At 36.4% G+C, this 18,876-nt stretch overlaps 1 protein-coding gene and 1 long non-coding RNA gene across 5 annotated transcripts; one reads left to right on the top strand and one right to left on the bottom strand.

The window, feature by feature from the left end:
- The first annotated feature begins 3,213 nt into the window (after positions 1 to 3,213).
- On the top strand, positions 3,214 to 8,779 carry LOC122081444. 2 transcript variants are annotated; one of them, XR_006141086.1, is made up of 3 exons: positions 3,214 to 3,378; positions 6,064 to 8,143; positions 8,272 to 8,779. It is a non-coding gene; the product is annotated as an uncharacterized LOC122081444 (long non-coding RNA). The 2 variants fall into 2 exon arrangements; XR_006141085.1 differs by having other exon boundaries at positions 6,159 to 8,143.
- Positions 8,780 to 13,702: 4,923 nt separating this feature from the next.
- LOC122081443 lies at positions 13,703 to 16,632 on the bottom strand. Of its 3 annotated transcripts, none has more exons than XM_042648589.1 (2): positions 15,858 to 16,545; positions 13,703 to 13,985 (listed from the first exon to the last, which is right to left on the bottom strand). In XM_042648589.1, exons 1-2 carry the CDS (start codon positions 16,276 to 16,278, stop codon positions 13,969 to 13,971), a joined length of 438 nt encoding a protein of 145 aa, XP_042504523.1. In that variant the 5' UTR covers positions 16,279 to 16,545; the 3' UTR covers positions 13,703 to 13,968. The 3 variants fall into 3 exon arrangements, 2 of the variants coding, with proteins under 2 accessions (XP_042504523.1, XP_042504524.1); XR_006141084.1 differs by lacking the exon at positions 13,703 to 13,985 and adding an exon at positions 14,189 to 14,718 and having other exon boundaries at positions 15,243 to 16,632; XM_042648590.1 differs by lacking the exon at positions 13,703 to 13,985 and adding an exon at positions 14,227 to 14,718 and having other exon boundaries at positions 15,858 to 16,541.
- Positions 16,633 to 18,876: the final 2,244 nt, after the last annotated feature.

Raw genomic sequence — 18,876 nt, forward strand, 5'->3', positions numbered from 1 at the left:
TCTTTGCTGAGTTTCTAATAGAAACTTTCATCTTTTGTTAGGTTGGAGAGATTAGAGCAACTGCATAGTTGTGGGCATTGGGAATCAGATTTGCAATTCGAAGTTTGTTGGAATGGAGATATTACTCCTCGTAATCCGTTGAAGAGGACAACTTCATATATGTAGGTTGCCAGAGAAGAAAGAGGTGAGACGGAATATGAGATTGGAAAGATTTAAGTTTGAGGACACATCTCAAGGTTTTGAATTGAAAAGGTAAAAATGTTGAAATACATTAATGAAGGATAATATGGTCTTTTATGAAAATTTTGCATAATGGCAGACTAGGGTTACTTGTAAGCCCCACTAAAGTCCAAGGGAGGTCCATGTAATTGCTCAAAACACAAAGGTGAAGAAAGAGGTGAGATGGAATATGAGATTGGAAAGATTTAAGTTTGAGGACACATCTCAAGGTTTTGAATTGAAAAGGTAAAAATGTTGAAATACATTAATGAAGGATAATATGGTCGTTTATGAAAATTTTGCATAATGGTAGACTAGGGTTACTTGTAAGCCCCACTAAAGTCCAAGGGAAGTCCATGTAATTGCTCAAAACACAAAGGAGGTGTTTGTAATTGTAATACCCCACTCCCTATTTCCAATTTATATATATATATATATATATATATATTTATGATTTTATATGTATCAAAATATTGTTTTCATGATTTGTTATAAGTGTGAGGCATGATAGACATAAGATAAAATTAAGGCATAAAATGGCCCAAAGCTAAAAGTTGTCAAAGTCCTTTTCAACAAAGGAATTGGGAGGGAGTCTTCTAATGTCCACCCTGATGGTATGGGACAGTCAGGGGAGGACTACTAAGGGTTCCATCAATATCCCACTCCACCCAAATGTTGAAATTGACCGTGACAACTGGATGCCGAAGTTGGTAAGCAAGACAACAAAGAATAGATCAAAAAGGAAAAGATTAAATATTCACTCTCAAGATACGACCTAGATCCTTTGAGCTAAAGAGCAAGAAAAGGGCGAGGCATTGACAGAGGAGCATGTGAAATGAATTCTCAAGACACGACCTAGATCCTTTGAGCTAAAGAGCAAGACAAGGGCGAGGCATTGAGGGAAGACATCCTACCTAGAAGTAGGAAAGTAAAAGTAAAAATATAAGAGAAAGAGTAAGAAAGAAAAGATAGGTTAAAGAGGGAAAAAGATAACGTTGAGTTTGATAACTGTTGATTTTGAATGCCATACATGTCAGTATATGTATGATCAGATATGCTATATTTTCAGATTTATGCATTCACAAAAGTAGCATGTGTTTTGTGTGGTGTTTCCTCAGTCATGCTTGTTCTACTTTATGATATGATTGTGTTTTCCTCACTGAGCTAGTTGAGCGTACCTCATGATATATAACTATTTTACAGATCCAGAATATGTGCCATGTCGTTGTGCACGGTGTGTATTTGGTGATAGAGGTGTTGATTTTCCATCCTCCAAAGAATAATTTGAAGATATAAATATTTCAGACTTTGTTAAACTTCTTGAAAGAATGTTGTAATAACTTCATAATGGATTATAATACTTTTCATGTATTTGGTAGGTATAGACATGTTAAGACTTTCAACGTGTAATGAAATTATAAGTACGACTTAGCTTCCACTACAGTATATATGATATGTTTTCAGATCAATTTCCATTGCGTATATGTGTTTAAGTAAGAGAATTGGAAGATTTATGTCGTAATTTAATGGTGGCCTGGGAGGGTCTACACCCATATTTTACTCGGATTTGGGGGCATTACAGTAATAGGACCAAAGTCCAGGTAAGTAAAATCATAAAAATTGTAGATAAATGGCTAGGGAAGGGATGCATCTCCCTCGCCATCCAAAAAAAAAATATATGTTTGCTACCCTTAGCTCAAACTATGCTCGCCGTTAAAGCAATGGAATAATTCATTTCCCCTTTGTGTTCATAAGAATCCTCCTAAATTTTTATATTTTTCAAAATATCCTTCGAGCAGATTCCTTTCTTTTGCTACAAGCAGGGTTGCAGCTGCAACCCACGGCCCACCCACACTAATGCAATCACATATTTCATCAAGTATGCCATGAGTCCCGGAATTGCACCCAAAGGAGTTCATATGCTCAGCCTCAACTAGCGTCAAGGCATGCCAGTAGTAGGCTCATCCTATCATTTGCAAGGAACGGTGTCTATGAGTGTTCATCCATTCAGACCTCCAGCCATGGTTGTAAAACTCGGATTAGATCCGATAACAAACCAAACATAATAAAAATAAAAATTAATAAAAAATGGTGTAAATTCATTCGATACAATCTGATCATGACGATTTGGATTGATATCGGCCATGACTAATCCAAAGACCAATCCAAAGTTTTAAAATGTTGCCTCCAGTGGTCCTAAGTGAAGACATGTGATTTAGTACTAATTTTATTTCTTAACCATTTCTTCTAAGCTGTTGGGCTGCCCAAAGAAGCATCAAGTGGTTGGGAGGACATGGACACATACCCCAACGCATGATTGAGTCCTCCCAACCGTCAGACCCCTATCTGGGAAGCCAGGCCGTTGGAGAAGATCCCAACGCAAGCAACACCCCACCACACCCCACCCCACCTCCCCTCACCAAAAAAATAAAAATTTGTTTAGCTTTGCTTGGATAAACCACCGTTGAAGAAGAGCTCGTCCTCACACCTCTCAGAATTGTTATAGCAAAAGTAAATTTTGCAACAAATATATAGTGAAAAACATTAACAGTATTCCTTGGATTAAACTATGACAAAATACAAGACATTGTATCCCAACAGTTACCGTTGCCAAAGCCACAAGTGGTGAACGAAGTGCGAAGTCTCTTGGACAATACCAAAGCTGAATTGAGGAAAAATAAATAAAAATCAATGAGCTTAATGATTTGAAGTGGAAGATTCACTACTAGAATCGTGAACAGTTTTTGAATTTTTCTTAATGAGCTTAATGATTTGCGCTTAAAGAATGAAATTGCTGTTCCTGTTCTTGGCACAACTCACATGCCCTGATGCCCATACAGGTTGCTTTTGAATTTTTCTCGTCATTATTTTCACTCTTTTTCTCATCCACTATTGATCGCTTCTGCATTATTAAAGTTACCTTTTTTCTGCCCTTCTCATCCCTTCTTTTTAATCCACATTTTTGTTGTATGCCTTCAATTGGTCCATTTGTTTTCAGCTTTTGCTTTTCTGTCTTTAAAGTTCCAATTTTCTCTCCACACCCTCACTTTCCCACGATAACCCTCTCTTACTCATCTCCTGCTCTCTTCTCTCACCATAGCAGTGGTCAGCAAACAAGCTGGTTGGGGGATTTCGGTTGCAGAAGCACGATCAGTAAAGGTTCAATTCTATCTCTCTTCTTTTGTTTATCTGTCTTTGTGGATGAGGCTCTGTGATTCTGTTGGTTTATGTAAAATATGAATATATTGATCTTATTATTGTATCTGTCTCAGTGGACATGGCTCTGTTGATTATTTTTTCATTACATCTAATTAAGCTAGGCTGATTCACTTTGGTTTTAGTAGTCATCTACTCCTTGGTTCATTGACTGAATTGAACAACCAGAATAGGTCAAGAGTATCACTTTGATTTCGAAATCAGAAACCTAGAATAAAAGAGTAGTGTTAAGAAAGATAATAGGACGTGTGGTTATCAAGATCTGTTAGTTCATTACCTTGAGATGTCATAGTATAGAAGTGACATTTACTATTCTTGCTGAATTGGTCAGCTGAAGGAGGGAAAGCCATGCACTTTATGAGCAGATCACATTTTCACCTTCAATCACATGACTCAATGTAGAGAAAAGGACTTTCAAGTATCAGTTTTGTATCCGGTGTATTGGCCACATCGGACCGGTATCCACTGAGACCGATCCCCGATCCCCGATCCCCGATCCCCGATCCCCAATCTCTAACCAATCCCAATCGATGTTCCATATTGTTTTAGGGGTAAATGGTAAAAAATAGTACTATTCAAAAAAAGTAGGGTAAAATAGACCAATACCCACCGATCCAATCCGATCCGCTCTAATCTGGATCTATCGATAATGATACCATCTCCTAAGTCCTTGCTTTCAAGTGATAACAAGGTAAGACAAGCCTCCTCTTGTTCTGCATACCTTGTTTTTCTCTCACAGTGAGGGATTTGATGAAGGATCTGTTAGGATTTTTATGTGGGCTTAACTGATACCAATTGATCCATTGGCTCAAGCAATAATAGACTCACTCTGATTACGAAACTAGCCCAATCCATTGTGGGAATAAATTAGGAATTTAGGGATTCTATTATAAGTAGAAGCTAAAGATCCCTGCAGCTGTCACTTTAACACCTTCATGGTTTTGGAAGCATGAACTCCCCTCACAGGAGTAATGGGTGAAAGGCTGCAGAAGATCTTAGTGGATGAGACTCCATTGTGTAGTTCCTTGTTACAATCTTCATGGGATTGATTCTCAAGCACATGGGAGAGAGGTTCGTGATCAATGCTTATGAGACTTCAAAATTTATACACATGTATTCTTCTATTCCCATTGATTATCATATATGGGGTAAATCCACATGTTTGTGTGTTCTTGGTTTAGGGACTACACCCATGGTTAATCTTTTATGATTGATTTATGACTTTTGTGTTCTAACACTAATAGGGTTATTCTTATGATTCTATGGTAAAGAATCCCAACAGGATACAGCTTTCCCCTTTTTAGGGAAAAAGATCTTTTTAATTTCCTACTCTAGCATCACTTGTGAGTTGTGGCTTCATTTGCAAAACATTCATCTGCAGAAAACTGAGTTGTTTGTTGCTCACCTATAATTGTATTATAAACTATCAGAAAATTTCTGATGGATTTGTCCACAGCATGGTACCCATAAGCCCCAACTATAGTTCTTGAAATGTGCTTATGGGAGGATATTTGGCCTGTCAACCATACATCCAATCAAACTTCTATTTGTTTTGCGCAATGATGTATCGAAGAATTATGATAGACTCTCCCCTGCATTACTAAGGAAATGCAACTCTTATCTCTTAGCATGAACAATAGGAGCAATGTGGATTGAGGCACTAAACACACAAGAAAGAAATCTTATCTGTATTCATGAAGAAGGAAGAGGCATCTGAGAAATGTTTTAGAAAACAACCATCCAATAAAATTGTAACTTCTTTTCTGCTACTTACATAATATTCTTTGATTTTTTTTTTCCATGAAATTATTGGTAGTTGTTATTGACAGTTTGAAATATTTCTTCTCACATGCATAATTGATATGATATGGAAAAAATATAGTAAATAAGCAGTTAACAGGAAAAACCTGAACATCTGATTTGTCTTGGCTTCATATTTCCATCAAGGTACTAACTACAAGGGTGGTGATGGGGAAGGGGGTAAGACATAGATGGAAAGATCAGATCTATACTTGTAAAATGAAATCAGCTCACACAGTTCCTAGTCTGGTCATTGCATGTATCATTTTCCATCTTGTGTGTGTGTTGTTGAAATAATATGGAATTACGAGTCAACTTGGCCCTACAATTGGTTAACCATATTAATATATAACTCCCTGATATATCTGAAAGTTCAGTTCTTTTCCCTGCTCTGATCAATTGTTCCTTTTCTTTGTAAACAATTAAACATGTAGAGTGCATAGAATATCATGTGAATGTCATCCACACTCATTTGATTGAAAATAATCTGTTTTGATCATCCGAAAGTCATATTCAATGTTTTAAACAATCCCATTTTGACAGTCGCAAGTGGTTGGGAATCATGTGCCTACTACAAAAGAATAATTGATGTTCCAACAAAATAATTGACAAATTATCTACCAATACTAGTTCTTGGGTTTAAGATTACGTACATTAACCGAAACCAACTGGCCCTTTTTTTTGCATGGTAGTTTTATCCCTCCTTTGGGCTATTATATATAAGAAGGCCTTCCCCACACTTCAATGCACATCGGTTCATTAAGCATTGTTTCTAGTATCTCAATCTCATTGCTTTGTAATTGCTTGTCTGTGTTTATTTTTTAATAGGAAATGAGCTGGTCGTCGAGTGATAACTATTTTGTGAATCAAAATTAGAGGTCTTCTCGGTTGACCTATTTTCTGAACCATTATAATTCATACAGAGCAAGTTGTCATCTACGATGGGCCGAAGGGTGATGATTTCAAGAGGTTCTTGCGTTCTACAAACCTTCGAGTAAACTATCAGGGAAAGGCTATAGTACGTGTCCAAAAGCATGACGATAATGATGAGTTCCTTGAACAATATGATTCCTTCATTCAAGAAAAGGTGGTACCATTAGACCCTTTTGGTTTCCCAAACATACCATTACTGAAGCCGTAAGCGGTGAACAAATTGCAAAGTCTCTTGGACAATACTAAGGCTGAATTGGCGAAGAAGAATGATGAGCTTGATGAATTGCAAAGCCTCCTAGATAGTACCATAGCCGATTTAGTAAAGAAGAATGATGCACTGAATGAATTAAAGAAGCAGAAGATTGATTAGGATTGGAATCCTGAACAGTTCCGACTTTGTATTGTTGCAATCACTAACTCAATGAAGAGAGTGTTTGTTGACTTTGGTCTTGAACCACCAGCAAGTGGATATCCAGAGTCTATGCTGAATTTTCTCGAGATGTTACATGATTTGATCCTTCACAAAGAATTTAGTGCCACTTTCTTAGCAGTCGCGAACAAGATACTGGCCTTAATTGCAAATATATTTAAGAAACGCAATGGCTTAAGCATTGGCATGGAAACAACAAATAGCATGGAAACATTAAATAGTACTCCAACCTGTCTCATTAAGAGCCTATTTACCTTAAGAGGCTTTATGAATACCCACTTCTTTATTGATGGTAGTGTTATTTTCAAGGATTTTCGTCTGATGAACGAGGCCGACCTCCCAGTTATATTTCAGGATCCTGCAATAGATGTGGTAAAGCTGAAGCAGAAGAAGATAGGTACGAAAACAATCGATAACATTGATAAAAATTCCATCTTCTATGGGTATTTCAATATTCCAACAGTGGGGATGTTCAAGGGTGTTTTGACAAGAGTATATGTCACCCTGCCAGATGAGATCATGGTGAAACTTAAGGTGGACATACATATCCTTAATGACAAAAGGTTTTGGTTTGTCTATTCCAATGGGGCTTTTATATTTGAGAAGGAGCTTTTGAGTCCTGAATTAACAGATACCAATACCTCTGGCTCGATAAGCAACATAAGCAATTTAAAAGATGTCAAATTTGCCCCTTCTTGGATCTTAGGTGATCATATAGACTTCTTAGGGTTTTCTGTAGGATGAATCGAATCTTCGTTAATGAGAATGTGGTATATCTCAAGTTTGGTTTTATTGGTGGGAAGCATTTAAGACCACGGGGTTTTAGTGATAGTATGGTTCGCTATTATAATAAGGATGGTGGAATGTTTGCTCCTCTCAAGTTGGTGCAATGTGATGCGAATACACCTACAACTGATATTGTACAAAGAGAAGTTTTTTTACCTATGTCAACCTCACCTTTTGGGGAGAATTATGTCACATGGATTGCGAATGAATCTTTGGGCAAGGATTGTGCTTTCACGTTCAATGAATTTTGTTTTATGAGGAAAATAACGAAAGCCTCCAGTACATTCCGTGAGAATGATTTGGTCAGTGTGTTCTTCGAACAAGCCCAAAACAGAGAAAGTAAGATCATGGGATGACACTGATAAATCTTTAAAGGCTCCAAAATTTGTTTAAAATGACCTATAGTTTATTTTAGGGAAGTTATTAACGTAACAAGGGTTGGTTATGTTTGATAAAATAACAAAAGGGTAAAAAAATCAAATATTTATGAAAATATTTATTAAAAAACTAATTAATGGGGGTAAAATAGATATTTCACTTATTACAAATTAAAATTAAAAAATATAGCCAAAATTGAAATTGTAAAGGAATTTTAGTCATTTCATCTTAACAAGGGTTCGACTTAAACCTACCTTTCTATTGTAATCGATTTACGGAAAAAAAAAAAAAAGCGCTGGGTTTCTTCCCTGAGTTTGGGAACGTCTCTGCAGCTTTCTACGTCGTTGGCAGGCAAAAACTCAAAGTTTGAAATTAAACTTGGTATTCTCTCTCTCTCTCTCTTTTCACACAGTCAATTTCTTCTTCTTCCCTAGCTCCTCTACGTTGTTCTTCAGCGATGTTGTTATTTATTCATTAATTTGTTAATTTTTTCTCTTCCTTTCTCATAGTCTCACCAGCTCCCCGGGTAGATCGAAGATGGGGAGTTGCCTTGCCTCCAATTGATATTTTGTGAGGTTCAGTTGCTGATCGAAGTCCTGGAATTGAGCATTTATTCTATAGTACGATTCCTATTATCTTAAGGGGCAGAGGATTCGAGGTACTTTTTTGTGGTTTTATGGATACTTCTGTTTAATGTGATGTTTTTCATAGTTACTAAACTGAATGTCAATTTTCTAGGGTTTCAGCTTTGTATGCTAATGCTTAATTGATTGTATTGGCTTTGAGATATCTTCTCAGAAATCGAGAAAATGTTGGGAGCACTTGATTGATTCGCGAGGCCTTGTAACTTATTAGTTCTTTCGTTTGGATCCCTATGTATTGGTGATTCTGACTTTTGGCCTTATTTTGTGAGAAAATGGTTTTCTCTTTAATGTGGAGTGTCGCATGGATTTATAACATTTACAAGTGAAGAATGCTCTTCTTCTAGAGAGTACATGTGTCTTTTGATTGGATAAATGATTCCTTGCAAAGTGGATTGGTCTTGGTTTCTGAAATTAGATGAATAGGTGTGATTATGAAGTCTAGCACAATTCTGAAAGTAAGCAGTAGAGTTCTAGTCCTAGACAATAATATTTAATTGATGAAGAAGTAGAAAAACTGTGCAATATGAATGTTGAGGATGTCTCCATATCTTGAATTCAAACAAAAAAATACTAAGGGCCTCTATGGTACGTTTTCTCAGAACCCATTGACGAAGTCTCTCTCAATCCTTCCTCTATGTGAATCCTACCCTTCCTCTTTTTATCTCTCACAGACTTCATGTTATATCCTCTCATGCAATTCCCCTTCTTTACCTATTCTGTTCACTCACTCTCTCTCTCTCTCTCTCTCTCTCTCTTTTTGTTCTTTTTTTTTTTTTTTTGGGGGGGGGTGGTGGTGGAGGGAGGGGACAGTTCTCACTTCTATTTGTGAATCAGAATTTGCAATCCCAATTCTCTTTTTGACTTAGAATGATTTTCCTCTTTCTGAGAGATAGGAGAAAGGATTTGAGAAAATCCATACCAAAGAGGCCCAGAAGTACATTAGAACTTGCTAGAAATATAGTAAAATTCAAAAAGTGTGGTGCGACTAGAGTAGGGCCAGTTTTCCTAGTGTTAGTAGGATGTTATTTACTCTACTTGTGGGGTTAGTTTGAGACATTTGTTGTTTTCCTTTTGATGGGTGGAGTTGCTTAATTCCTAGTCATTAGGAATTTGTAGATGTATTTCTACTCATTTTTCATCATTTCATTTGCCTACTATGTACTTAATATATCCCTTGTTACGTTAATAACTTCGCATAAAAAGCATTAGTAGGTAGAAATGAAAATGGAGTCTTATGGTTTACAAGTAGAATCATAGGTATTTACTAGAGGGTCTGCATTTGTTTTTTTCCTTTTTCATAATCATATGAACAAATGTATAGTCACTGTTCAAAGAATATGCATATTATTTAGTCAAAAAAAAAAATTAAAGAAAACCCATAAATAAAATTTCTGGACAACTTACATATGCTGTTGATGCAAGCAAGGATATGCACAAAATTCCTTTCTCTCCCACTGGAGGATTTATAAGTTGAAGCACCAAAATCTAGAGGCCAGCACCATTGAAAAGGGGGCTGGGGGCCGGGGGTGGGGGTGGGGGTGGGGGTGGGGGTGGGGAGGGGGGGGGGAGGATTTAAAAATGTTAAAACATAATCTACTTCTCTCTGCACATCAATGTAGCAACTAAATTTCCTTGAAAGCAACAACAGATAGCGAAAAATTAAGTTCTAGAATTGAAGATTTGGATCCAAGAAATCAAATTAAGTGTCAAGGAATGAAATTCTTAAAAGCTACAGAGTCTACAGCATCTTGGAGGCAAATGGTCACACAATTTGAACTTGATCATCAACTAATCATAAATAATACAGAATGCATCTTAAGCCTAAGAATTTAGTATTTGACATCAAGATTAGAGCAATACCCATGCGAAACAAGGGAAACTTCAGACAGGAAAAGTACAGTTTATGAACTTTTTTTAAAAATTAAAAAAAATCCATCTTGGTTATCCAAGGCTCAGCTTTAGGTTGGAAGCTTAAGATCTTCTTGATCAGTCTGTTTTGGGCTTTGTGTCTTTCCAGTGAAACATCCCAATCCCATGGATGTAGCATTTCTTTCTTAATGGGTTGTTTATATATGAAGTTCCTTGGCATAACTTTCCAACCACAGTTTTTCTCACTGAAAATAAATGTCAAAACTGAGAGAACTACCTACCATGGGCTAATTAAAGCCACTGATTGCTAAATACTTTTCTGTGAATATTTTTTTACTTCAAAGTAAAAGTGCAAATAGAGGAATGAACACTCATGGAGAAATGGCAGGAAGAAGACCACGATTTATTTCATTTAGTTTGAGCTCAAATTAGGATGATCAGGATGAAATAGTCTCACAATCCTCAGTTTCAACACATATACAAATCCATACAGATTCCATAGTATCAAAATGCCTAAAGAGAGAAGCTCCAGACAGTAACTGAGAAAAAATAGAACCAGAAACAGATGATTGTCGGTCCTGCCTTGGAACTGGCTTAATTGTTTCAACCAGAAATAGCTTCAAATAAACTGGACAAACTGCTAACAAGAGTATGGATACCTGAAAACCAGTGTTGTCAAATAAGTATACTGGGAAAGAAATTATACAGACACATGTTGTATTGAATATACAAAATTTGAGCAAGAACATGTCTCGAATATAATCTTCAGGAAGAACACGTGACAACAGATTACCCAGGAAATTTGAAACAGCAAAAAGATCTATAATCCATCCAAATGCTGCAGCCTTCATACTGACTGTTGTCTTCCACAGCATCAGCCTTACCCTAAACCGAGTCAATATATAACAAGTCACTTACCTTCATTGCACTTACCTTCGTTTGTACTTGTGCATTGGATTATATATATATATATATATATATATATATTTGTTATATTCTAGAAAATTTGACCCTATCTAGTTACGATCAATCTAAGCTGAGTTTAGTATTTTAGTAAAATTATTGTAGTGTTCATTTCAATAATGCTTTATTTTTTGTAGATGGATCCACTTTTTATTGAACGATGAATTTATGAAGAAAGGGAGGGTTTTGAATGTGGGGAAAATGATGTTGATTATTCTATATTTGGATCAGATAGTGATGAATCATTTGATGGTACTACCACTAGGTTCAATCAATCAGAGTGTGTTACTATAACTGAAGGTCAAGAGTTCCCCAATTATGAAGAAGCATTTGAGCTTTATATGCGGTATGCAAGAGCTCATGGGTTTGCTATTAGGAAACAATGCACTTTTAACCGGAACTGGGGTGATAGAGGGGTACATAGGAAGGACTTTGTATGTTTTAGAAGTTGCAGTGTACAAAATAAGGCAAATGTTAATGGAGATATCATCCATCCTAATAATGATGCAACACGCAATGATGTTGATAATACTAGCGGTAGTAATAGTTCAGAAAATATCCAAAACTCCCTACAAAAGCAGAAGAATATCAAATGATCATCTAAGAGTTGCAACTATTCTGCCTACATGAGTGTGAAAGAGGAGAAAGATGGTGATTTACAGGTTTGGCGGGTGTTTTGATTCAAAGATCAACACAATCATGAGCTTTTGACCTAGAATGAAGTGCGACATTTAGCTTCCTATCATCATATATCGGAACAAATGAGGGACCGCTTGTTGACCCTTTGTGAATCACGGGTACCTGTTAAGCAAATGACGATGATTTTAGAAAAGGAACTCAACGTTGGTGTTGGTGGGTCTTAAAACCCTAGTCCAACTGTAACCCAACCTAACCCGACCCAACTCTAATTGACCCTAATTATGCAATGTTGGGTCGGGTTGGCCCTGATTTTTTTCAAGTTCGGGCTAAACTAGATTGACCTTTTTAAACCTTTTGCGTCCTATACATTAGGAAAAAAAACCGACTTAATAGATCAAATGGTCAATAAGACAATTAAAATAATGAAGTGAAACATGATAATAGATGTTCAAGACACTTGATTGGGCCGGACCAGGCTAGGCCTAAGCCTCAACCCAAGTCTAACTCAACCCTACCCTAAGGGTGTCAATTTCAAACCGAAAACCGAATATCGAAACCAAGCTGAATTAACCAGACCAAAATCAAACCGAATTCAGTTTGAATATGTGAGTATACTATTTGGTTTGGCTCGATTTCAGTTTAGGGTGTCAGAACTGTCGGTTCGAACCGAAACCGAATCGAATTGCTCTTATCATTCAAGAGTGTTTTTTGCAAGCTCTCTCTCTCTTTTTTTTTTTTTTTTTTTTTATTTTTATGGGGTAAGTGTTTTTTGCAATTTATCATCACATATTTACAAGCTAAGATAAATTTGGAGTTAGAAATAGCAATAAGGCCCACAACTTGAGCCCATTATGGCCTTTGGTCCATCACAATCATGGTTCAAAAGTGGAACCGTTTCATAACTGAATTAAAACCGAGGTATAAAGTTGAATTAAAACTGCATATCATAACCAAATTGAAATCGAAACCGAACCGAACCAAATTGAATCGGTTTGAGTATCTAAATACGGAACCGAGTAGATTCTCGATTCGATTATGGTCCCCCTTATCAGCATTTGGAACCGAACCAAAATTGAACCAAATAACCGAAACCGAACCAATTGACACCCTTATCCTACCCCAAGGGATAGTGTTTTTCAACCCTCATGGTTAGAAATCTTAGCCTAGTACACATTCAGGCTTAGGGCCGGTTAATTTTGAGTAAAATTTAGGCATATTGAAATAAAGTTTGGATATCTTTGTCATACTAGTGAAAAGTATATCAAATGATATAGATTTCGATGAAAGCGAAAAATGATTTTATCAAATTTGTTAAACTTGGCTTATTAATTTTGTTCACAGTGAGACACTAGAGCCATTTAAGATGTACTAGTGAATTCTATTTTAAATATGAATAATTTGATCGAATCTATAATATTTGGATAATTTCGTCAAATTTGTTAAACTTGGCTTACCTTGTTCAAACATGAGATATTACGGTCACTTAGGACATATTAGTGAATATGTTGGTCAATTTTGGTCGGACTGAAGAAAATTCAGGTATATTTAGGTAAAGTTGGGGCATCCTTGATCAAACTTGTGAAAATTAACTCAAAGGATATTTTGATGCCTTGTTCAAACATAAAACATTATGGTAATTTAAGGCATACAAGTGCATTTATGTTCTAGATATATATAACTTGATCAATTTATGCCTAGTGCACTTGTTTGAGTGTAAAGCATTAAAGCCTATCCTACCGTGAGGTCCTGGGTTCAAGTTCAATAATCACAACAATGCCATAACCTTATCTCAACTTAATGGGATCAGCCCATCAAGAAAACTAGATGTAAGAAAATTCAACGAGTCTTAATTGATTTGAACCACCATCTCTTGAGGAATCTCCCAAGTGCTCTACCTATTTGAGCTAAAGACTAGTATACAAGAAAAGAAGCTAATCATTTTGCTTCCACGTACAGATTTTTGTGTTTCTAGCCAACTTGGATTGAACAATGGAGAAATGAAGAAATTGCTTATCTGCAGTGAAGCAATATATGGGAGATCTGCACGCTGGTCAGTTCGATGAAGCCACAAACTTCCCAAAACTGAGGTCCCTAGAATCCATCCAATCCTGATATATACATGACCAATCCAGATCAGTATCAGTTAAGACCGATCCCGAGTTTTACTACCACACGCAATCCTTGATGTTACTGTATTTCATGAAAAATGTATTTCAAACTCCAATGTGAGATTCTCCTCGTTTTGAGGGAAAATTGGATGATATGCATTTTGGACATGGATATGCCTGGAAAAGCATCAACAACTTCAAAATAGAGTGGCATCAGTAACAAAACTGAGCATCAACCATCTACACAACAATCAACTACAATCCCTTTCACATACTGTACTCTTAATTAAAAATATGTCTTGACTCTCCCAAATCAAATCAGAATCACATACTCTAAGGTTCATAAGACAGCCTTACCAAAAAAAAAAAAAAAAGGTTCATAAGATAGACAATTAAACAAACTTGTAAGAAACCAAAATTAAGCCAAAAAAGCAAGTTTTGGCTCTTCGTATCTACATACAATTAAAACCACAAACTTCAGAACTCTTCACTCTCCAGCATTAGATATATTTCATAACAAATCATCTCATTCTGAATCCCAGCCATGAAGGGAAAAAAAGCTCTTGCAGATTCACAATTAAACCAATGTCCTCAGTTGGACAGGTGAGTGAGAATTGGGAAGACTGCTCTGGCTTAGACTGGTATCTACTGTTGAATAAGGAAAAGAACCCATGCAACTCTCACTGTCATTCAGGTAGTTGTCAAATGCACGTTCCAAGGGGCTATTTACTCCCTATAAGAGTTCAAAACAAGTGCATATCAGAATTCTGGGTGGACATAGAATTTGAAAGTATGAATCATCATCCAAATAGAGTCATCTCAAGACTACACTGGAACATTTACAAAAATAGGACTGTGGCAGACATTTTTAGATTTGAAGGAACTCATTTCTATTTATGATACCATGAAAACCCAGTCCAACCCTCTTGGACCTTGTGAAAAGCAGGACTTGCACTTGTAATGGCCCTCTTTTTAATTAATCAACTTACAAATCAAAATAGGTTTATTACAATTTGCAGTAATAATTATTGCATCATTATGCCAACTAATTGAACATCTTAGTTGTATTTACCGAATATATATCATCTAATATATTTGAGAATACCTTTACAAACATATGCAAATAATAATCCATGGCCCCATACCACATGACTAAGAAACTCTTATCATTTCCTTCAGTAAAGAGACTACTGAAATGAATGAAATTCTGTTGTGGTTGTATTTTGAAGTTGAAAATCAGAATGTGAAGTGACCCACTGAGCTTCATGACAACTTTAAAAAAAGTGATGATGCTACTTTCCCATGTCATTATGTATGGCAATGTGTCAAAAAACAACAGCAACTCATATACAATTTTCTACATGGGTACGAAGCACATTACATGTTTAGAAAAATAGAGTAATGTGAAAGTAGAGCCAAGGGATGGGTAAGACACAACCGTAAAGGAGAGAGCAAAAATAAAAACTTCGACAATATAAAGTAAAACCCCATGTAAAGTGGCAGTCTAACAACTCCTGGCTCACCTAGCTCAAGCCTTCACTTCCTATGAAGCAGAACTAACTTCGACAATATAAAGCTAGTTCTGCTTTCTCACCTGCTTCTGCCATTTTTTCAATTTGTTCTGCTTTCTAAGAGCTATAGTTGGGTAGATGATTTTTGGAAAGATGTTATATTCACAATCACACACATTGATGGAAAACCAAGCAAATAACATTCCGGGCATGGTTTAGTTGGGTTCATTCTTCCTCTAATTAAATTAAATACAAGAAAGAAAGAAAGAGAAAAAAGCTATAACACAAAGGAGAATTTACATAACATGAGGCATCTTCACCACTGTATCAGTGGTCAGATTACTTGCCGGTGGAAAATTACCCGATTTGGTGGCCGTGGAATCGAACCCACCACTGGGAAAAGACGATGCGAACTTTCCAGAGTTACCCCCAACAATCCAACCAGTTGAAGCATCCTCTTCAAAGAAATCCCCATCATCAAGCTTACTGGAAGGAGAAGGAGAGGTACCCAGAAGCGACTCAGAAGGGTTGTAGCTTCCAAGGGGCATGTCATCACCAATCGCAGGCCTACGAAGAGGCGACATGGAAACTTGAACTGGAACTACGCGAGACTGATCGTGAAGAACCAAAGAAGATGAGAGGTTATTAGAGGCGTGGAGAGGTGGGGGTATCATGACAGGGGAAAAAGAGTTGCCGGTCGGCGAGATGTCGGAGATCACCTGCGAGGATGATGAGGAGGGGCCTGATTTGGTCCGATCAGGTGGTGTAGGCAGGTCATACATGGGATACAGTCCGATTACAGCCTTCCCAATGAGGAGAGAGAGAGAGAGAGAGAGTGATTTTTTACCTCAATTGCAAAGTCCGATGACCTAATCGTCACACGGTGCTATGCCACTGCCTCAGTTGGAGGGTCCACAACTCATACCATCGCACAATGTAGAGGGAACGATGGAATGACGGATGAGGGATGGGGAGAGGGAAGGATGGGGTCGGGAAGGGAGAGACCTTGGCTAGATGATCTTCTGAATGATGGGTTATGCTCAATTATGCTTCAACCCTTTGTTAAAAAATTTAATTTAAGTTTTGGGTTTTCTTCTATTTTTCAGCAGTGAATGTGATTTGACTTAATTATCCTCATAAATATATTTCCAACTGCTTCCTAATTACCTTTTTAAGGGTTAGCTAGTGTCTTGTTATGTTTGGAGAAGTAACAAACCATTGTTACGATAATAATTTTCCTTTATTTAATGTTTTGTTTTATGGTAAATGTTATACACACTATCATTTTATAATGGAATATTGCATACTACCGTGTTATTGACATTAAATTTTTGTTTCAACCCATTCCTCTCCATTGCTACTATAACCTCTTTCTCCCTCTCTCTCTCTCACTCTCTTCTTTGTTTAAGTTTTTCGTCTTCTCTCTTATATGTCTCATCATCCATAGTGTTTTGACTCTTTCCGCTTCTTTTAGTTTGTAATCTAATCATCCTAATTTGGTTAATATTTTTTTTTTTTTAAATGGGTACATTATAGAATGAGAAGGGGGAAGATAACATATAGGAGATTCAAACTCGAAATCTATTGTTGAACGCAGATTTATCACATCACTTCACCAATTACAGTAGACAGTTATTAATTTGATTAATAATTGATTAGTCAAAAATATTTTTGTGACTCATAAAGGAAAATTTATACTTAATCAGCTTAACAAATTTATTAAGTTCTTCGGCTGATCTCTCCATTATAACTTGTGGATTCCGTACCCTAAGAGCACCATTTGTTGGAAAGTGGAACTGGATCAAATATTAATATTTGGTCTCAACCGTGGAACCCTTTTCTTGACACAATCACCTAGCAAGGTGATGATCCAACATCTAAGATTATCACTATTGCCTTGCACACGGTGGCCTAATCCGACACCATCTACACCTAAACAGGACCAACCCCTAACCTGGTCCAAATTACAAGAGCACACTATTGTGTCGCACATCAGTTACTATCATGATAGACAAGAGTTTTCTTTGAAGGATGGGCAGCTGTGCTTTTCCCACATGGATCGGTTGCATTTGTTTTCTTTTAATTCTGCTTTTGCAAGGAGTGCACAACTATTAGAGATCAGAGTTAGCATTGAAGGGATGCAACATGTGTCCCAATTAGGAACCATTGCTGTCACAATACGAAGTAACTGCGGGAGTGTAGTCAAATCTTTTTCAATCAAGAAGAAAAGTATTATTTGGTAACGTCTCGTTTTTCATGTTTTTGTATTTTCTTGTTCTCAGAAATTGAGAAATAACTTAAAAAGCATTTAATAAAATTGTTTCGTTTCATCCATTTTTAGAAACATAAATCAAAATTTATGCCTATTTGCAATTCTAGAAACGACTTTGAGAATCGTTTCGTCGTTTCTATAAACAAATTTGAGAGAAAAAAAAGAAGCTATTATGTTCGATAAATCTCTCAATTATTTAAATCTAAAAATAGGTAACTGAACCCTTTCTCCATTTTGGGCATTCGATGATGCTATTGAGTTTTTTAGTGGCATTATGTTTGTAAAAAATATTTCGAGAAACAGGTTTATCAAACACTAAAAAATCCATTTTTGTTTCTGAAAATAGGAAAAACCATTTCTACTATTTCTATGCACAGAAACACCAGAAACGTTATCAAACGTTGCCTAAACTTGCTGACCTTGAGACTTATTTACCTTTTTATTGGATCTAAATCATTTGTCTCCGGAGTTTGAATCTTTTATATTCGAAAACATTGTTGGAATAAGATTTCAATATCCCACCAACTAGCTAAAAAACCAAAAAAAAAAAAAAAAAAGTCCACCATGAGTCTTTAATGAAAACATTCTAGAAAAAAAAATCTCTAACAAGAAATACCAGAAGTCCTTAATCAAATAATTAATAAATACATCAAAAGAAAAATCTTGAATTGATTTATTACATGCCCTTTTACCACCCAAAAAAAAAAAAAAAATACTACATGCCCAATGTAATTTTTACTCGATAGAGGATGTAAGATTCACCAAAACATCTAGCATCCACTTATATATCACTCACTCGCTCCCCAAATCAAAAGGTCAAGGAATCAATTTTCATTCACCGTGGGCCATCATTGCTAAGGGATGGGTGTTAAAAAAGAGAGCGGACCAGGTTCACGTACGAGAACGACTCTGGTCTCTAGATTTAAAATCAATTTTCTCTCTTTTCATTTAATAGATTATAAATCCACAGACCAAAGATGTACAAGAACATTCACGTACGTGAACCTAATCCGTTCTCGTCAAAAAATAGGACAAGGTATTTTAAACCTTCAACTAGTAAAGGATATTAATAATGACCATGGGATTTTGGGTGAACCCTTCTCCAAGA

Source organism: Macadamia integrifolia, chromosome 6, assembly GCF_013358625.1.
Source record: "Macadamia integrifolia cultivar HAES 741 chromosome 6, SCU_Mint_v3, whole genome shotgun sequence".
Taxonomy (NCBI): Eukaryota; Viridiplantae; Streptophyta; class Magnoliopsida; order Proteales; family Proteaceae; genus Macadamia; species Macadamia integrifolia.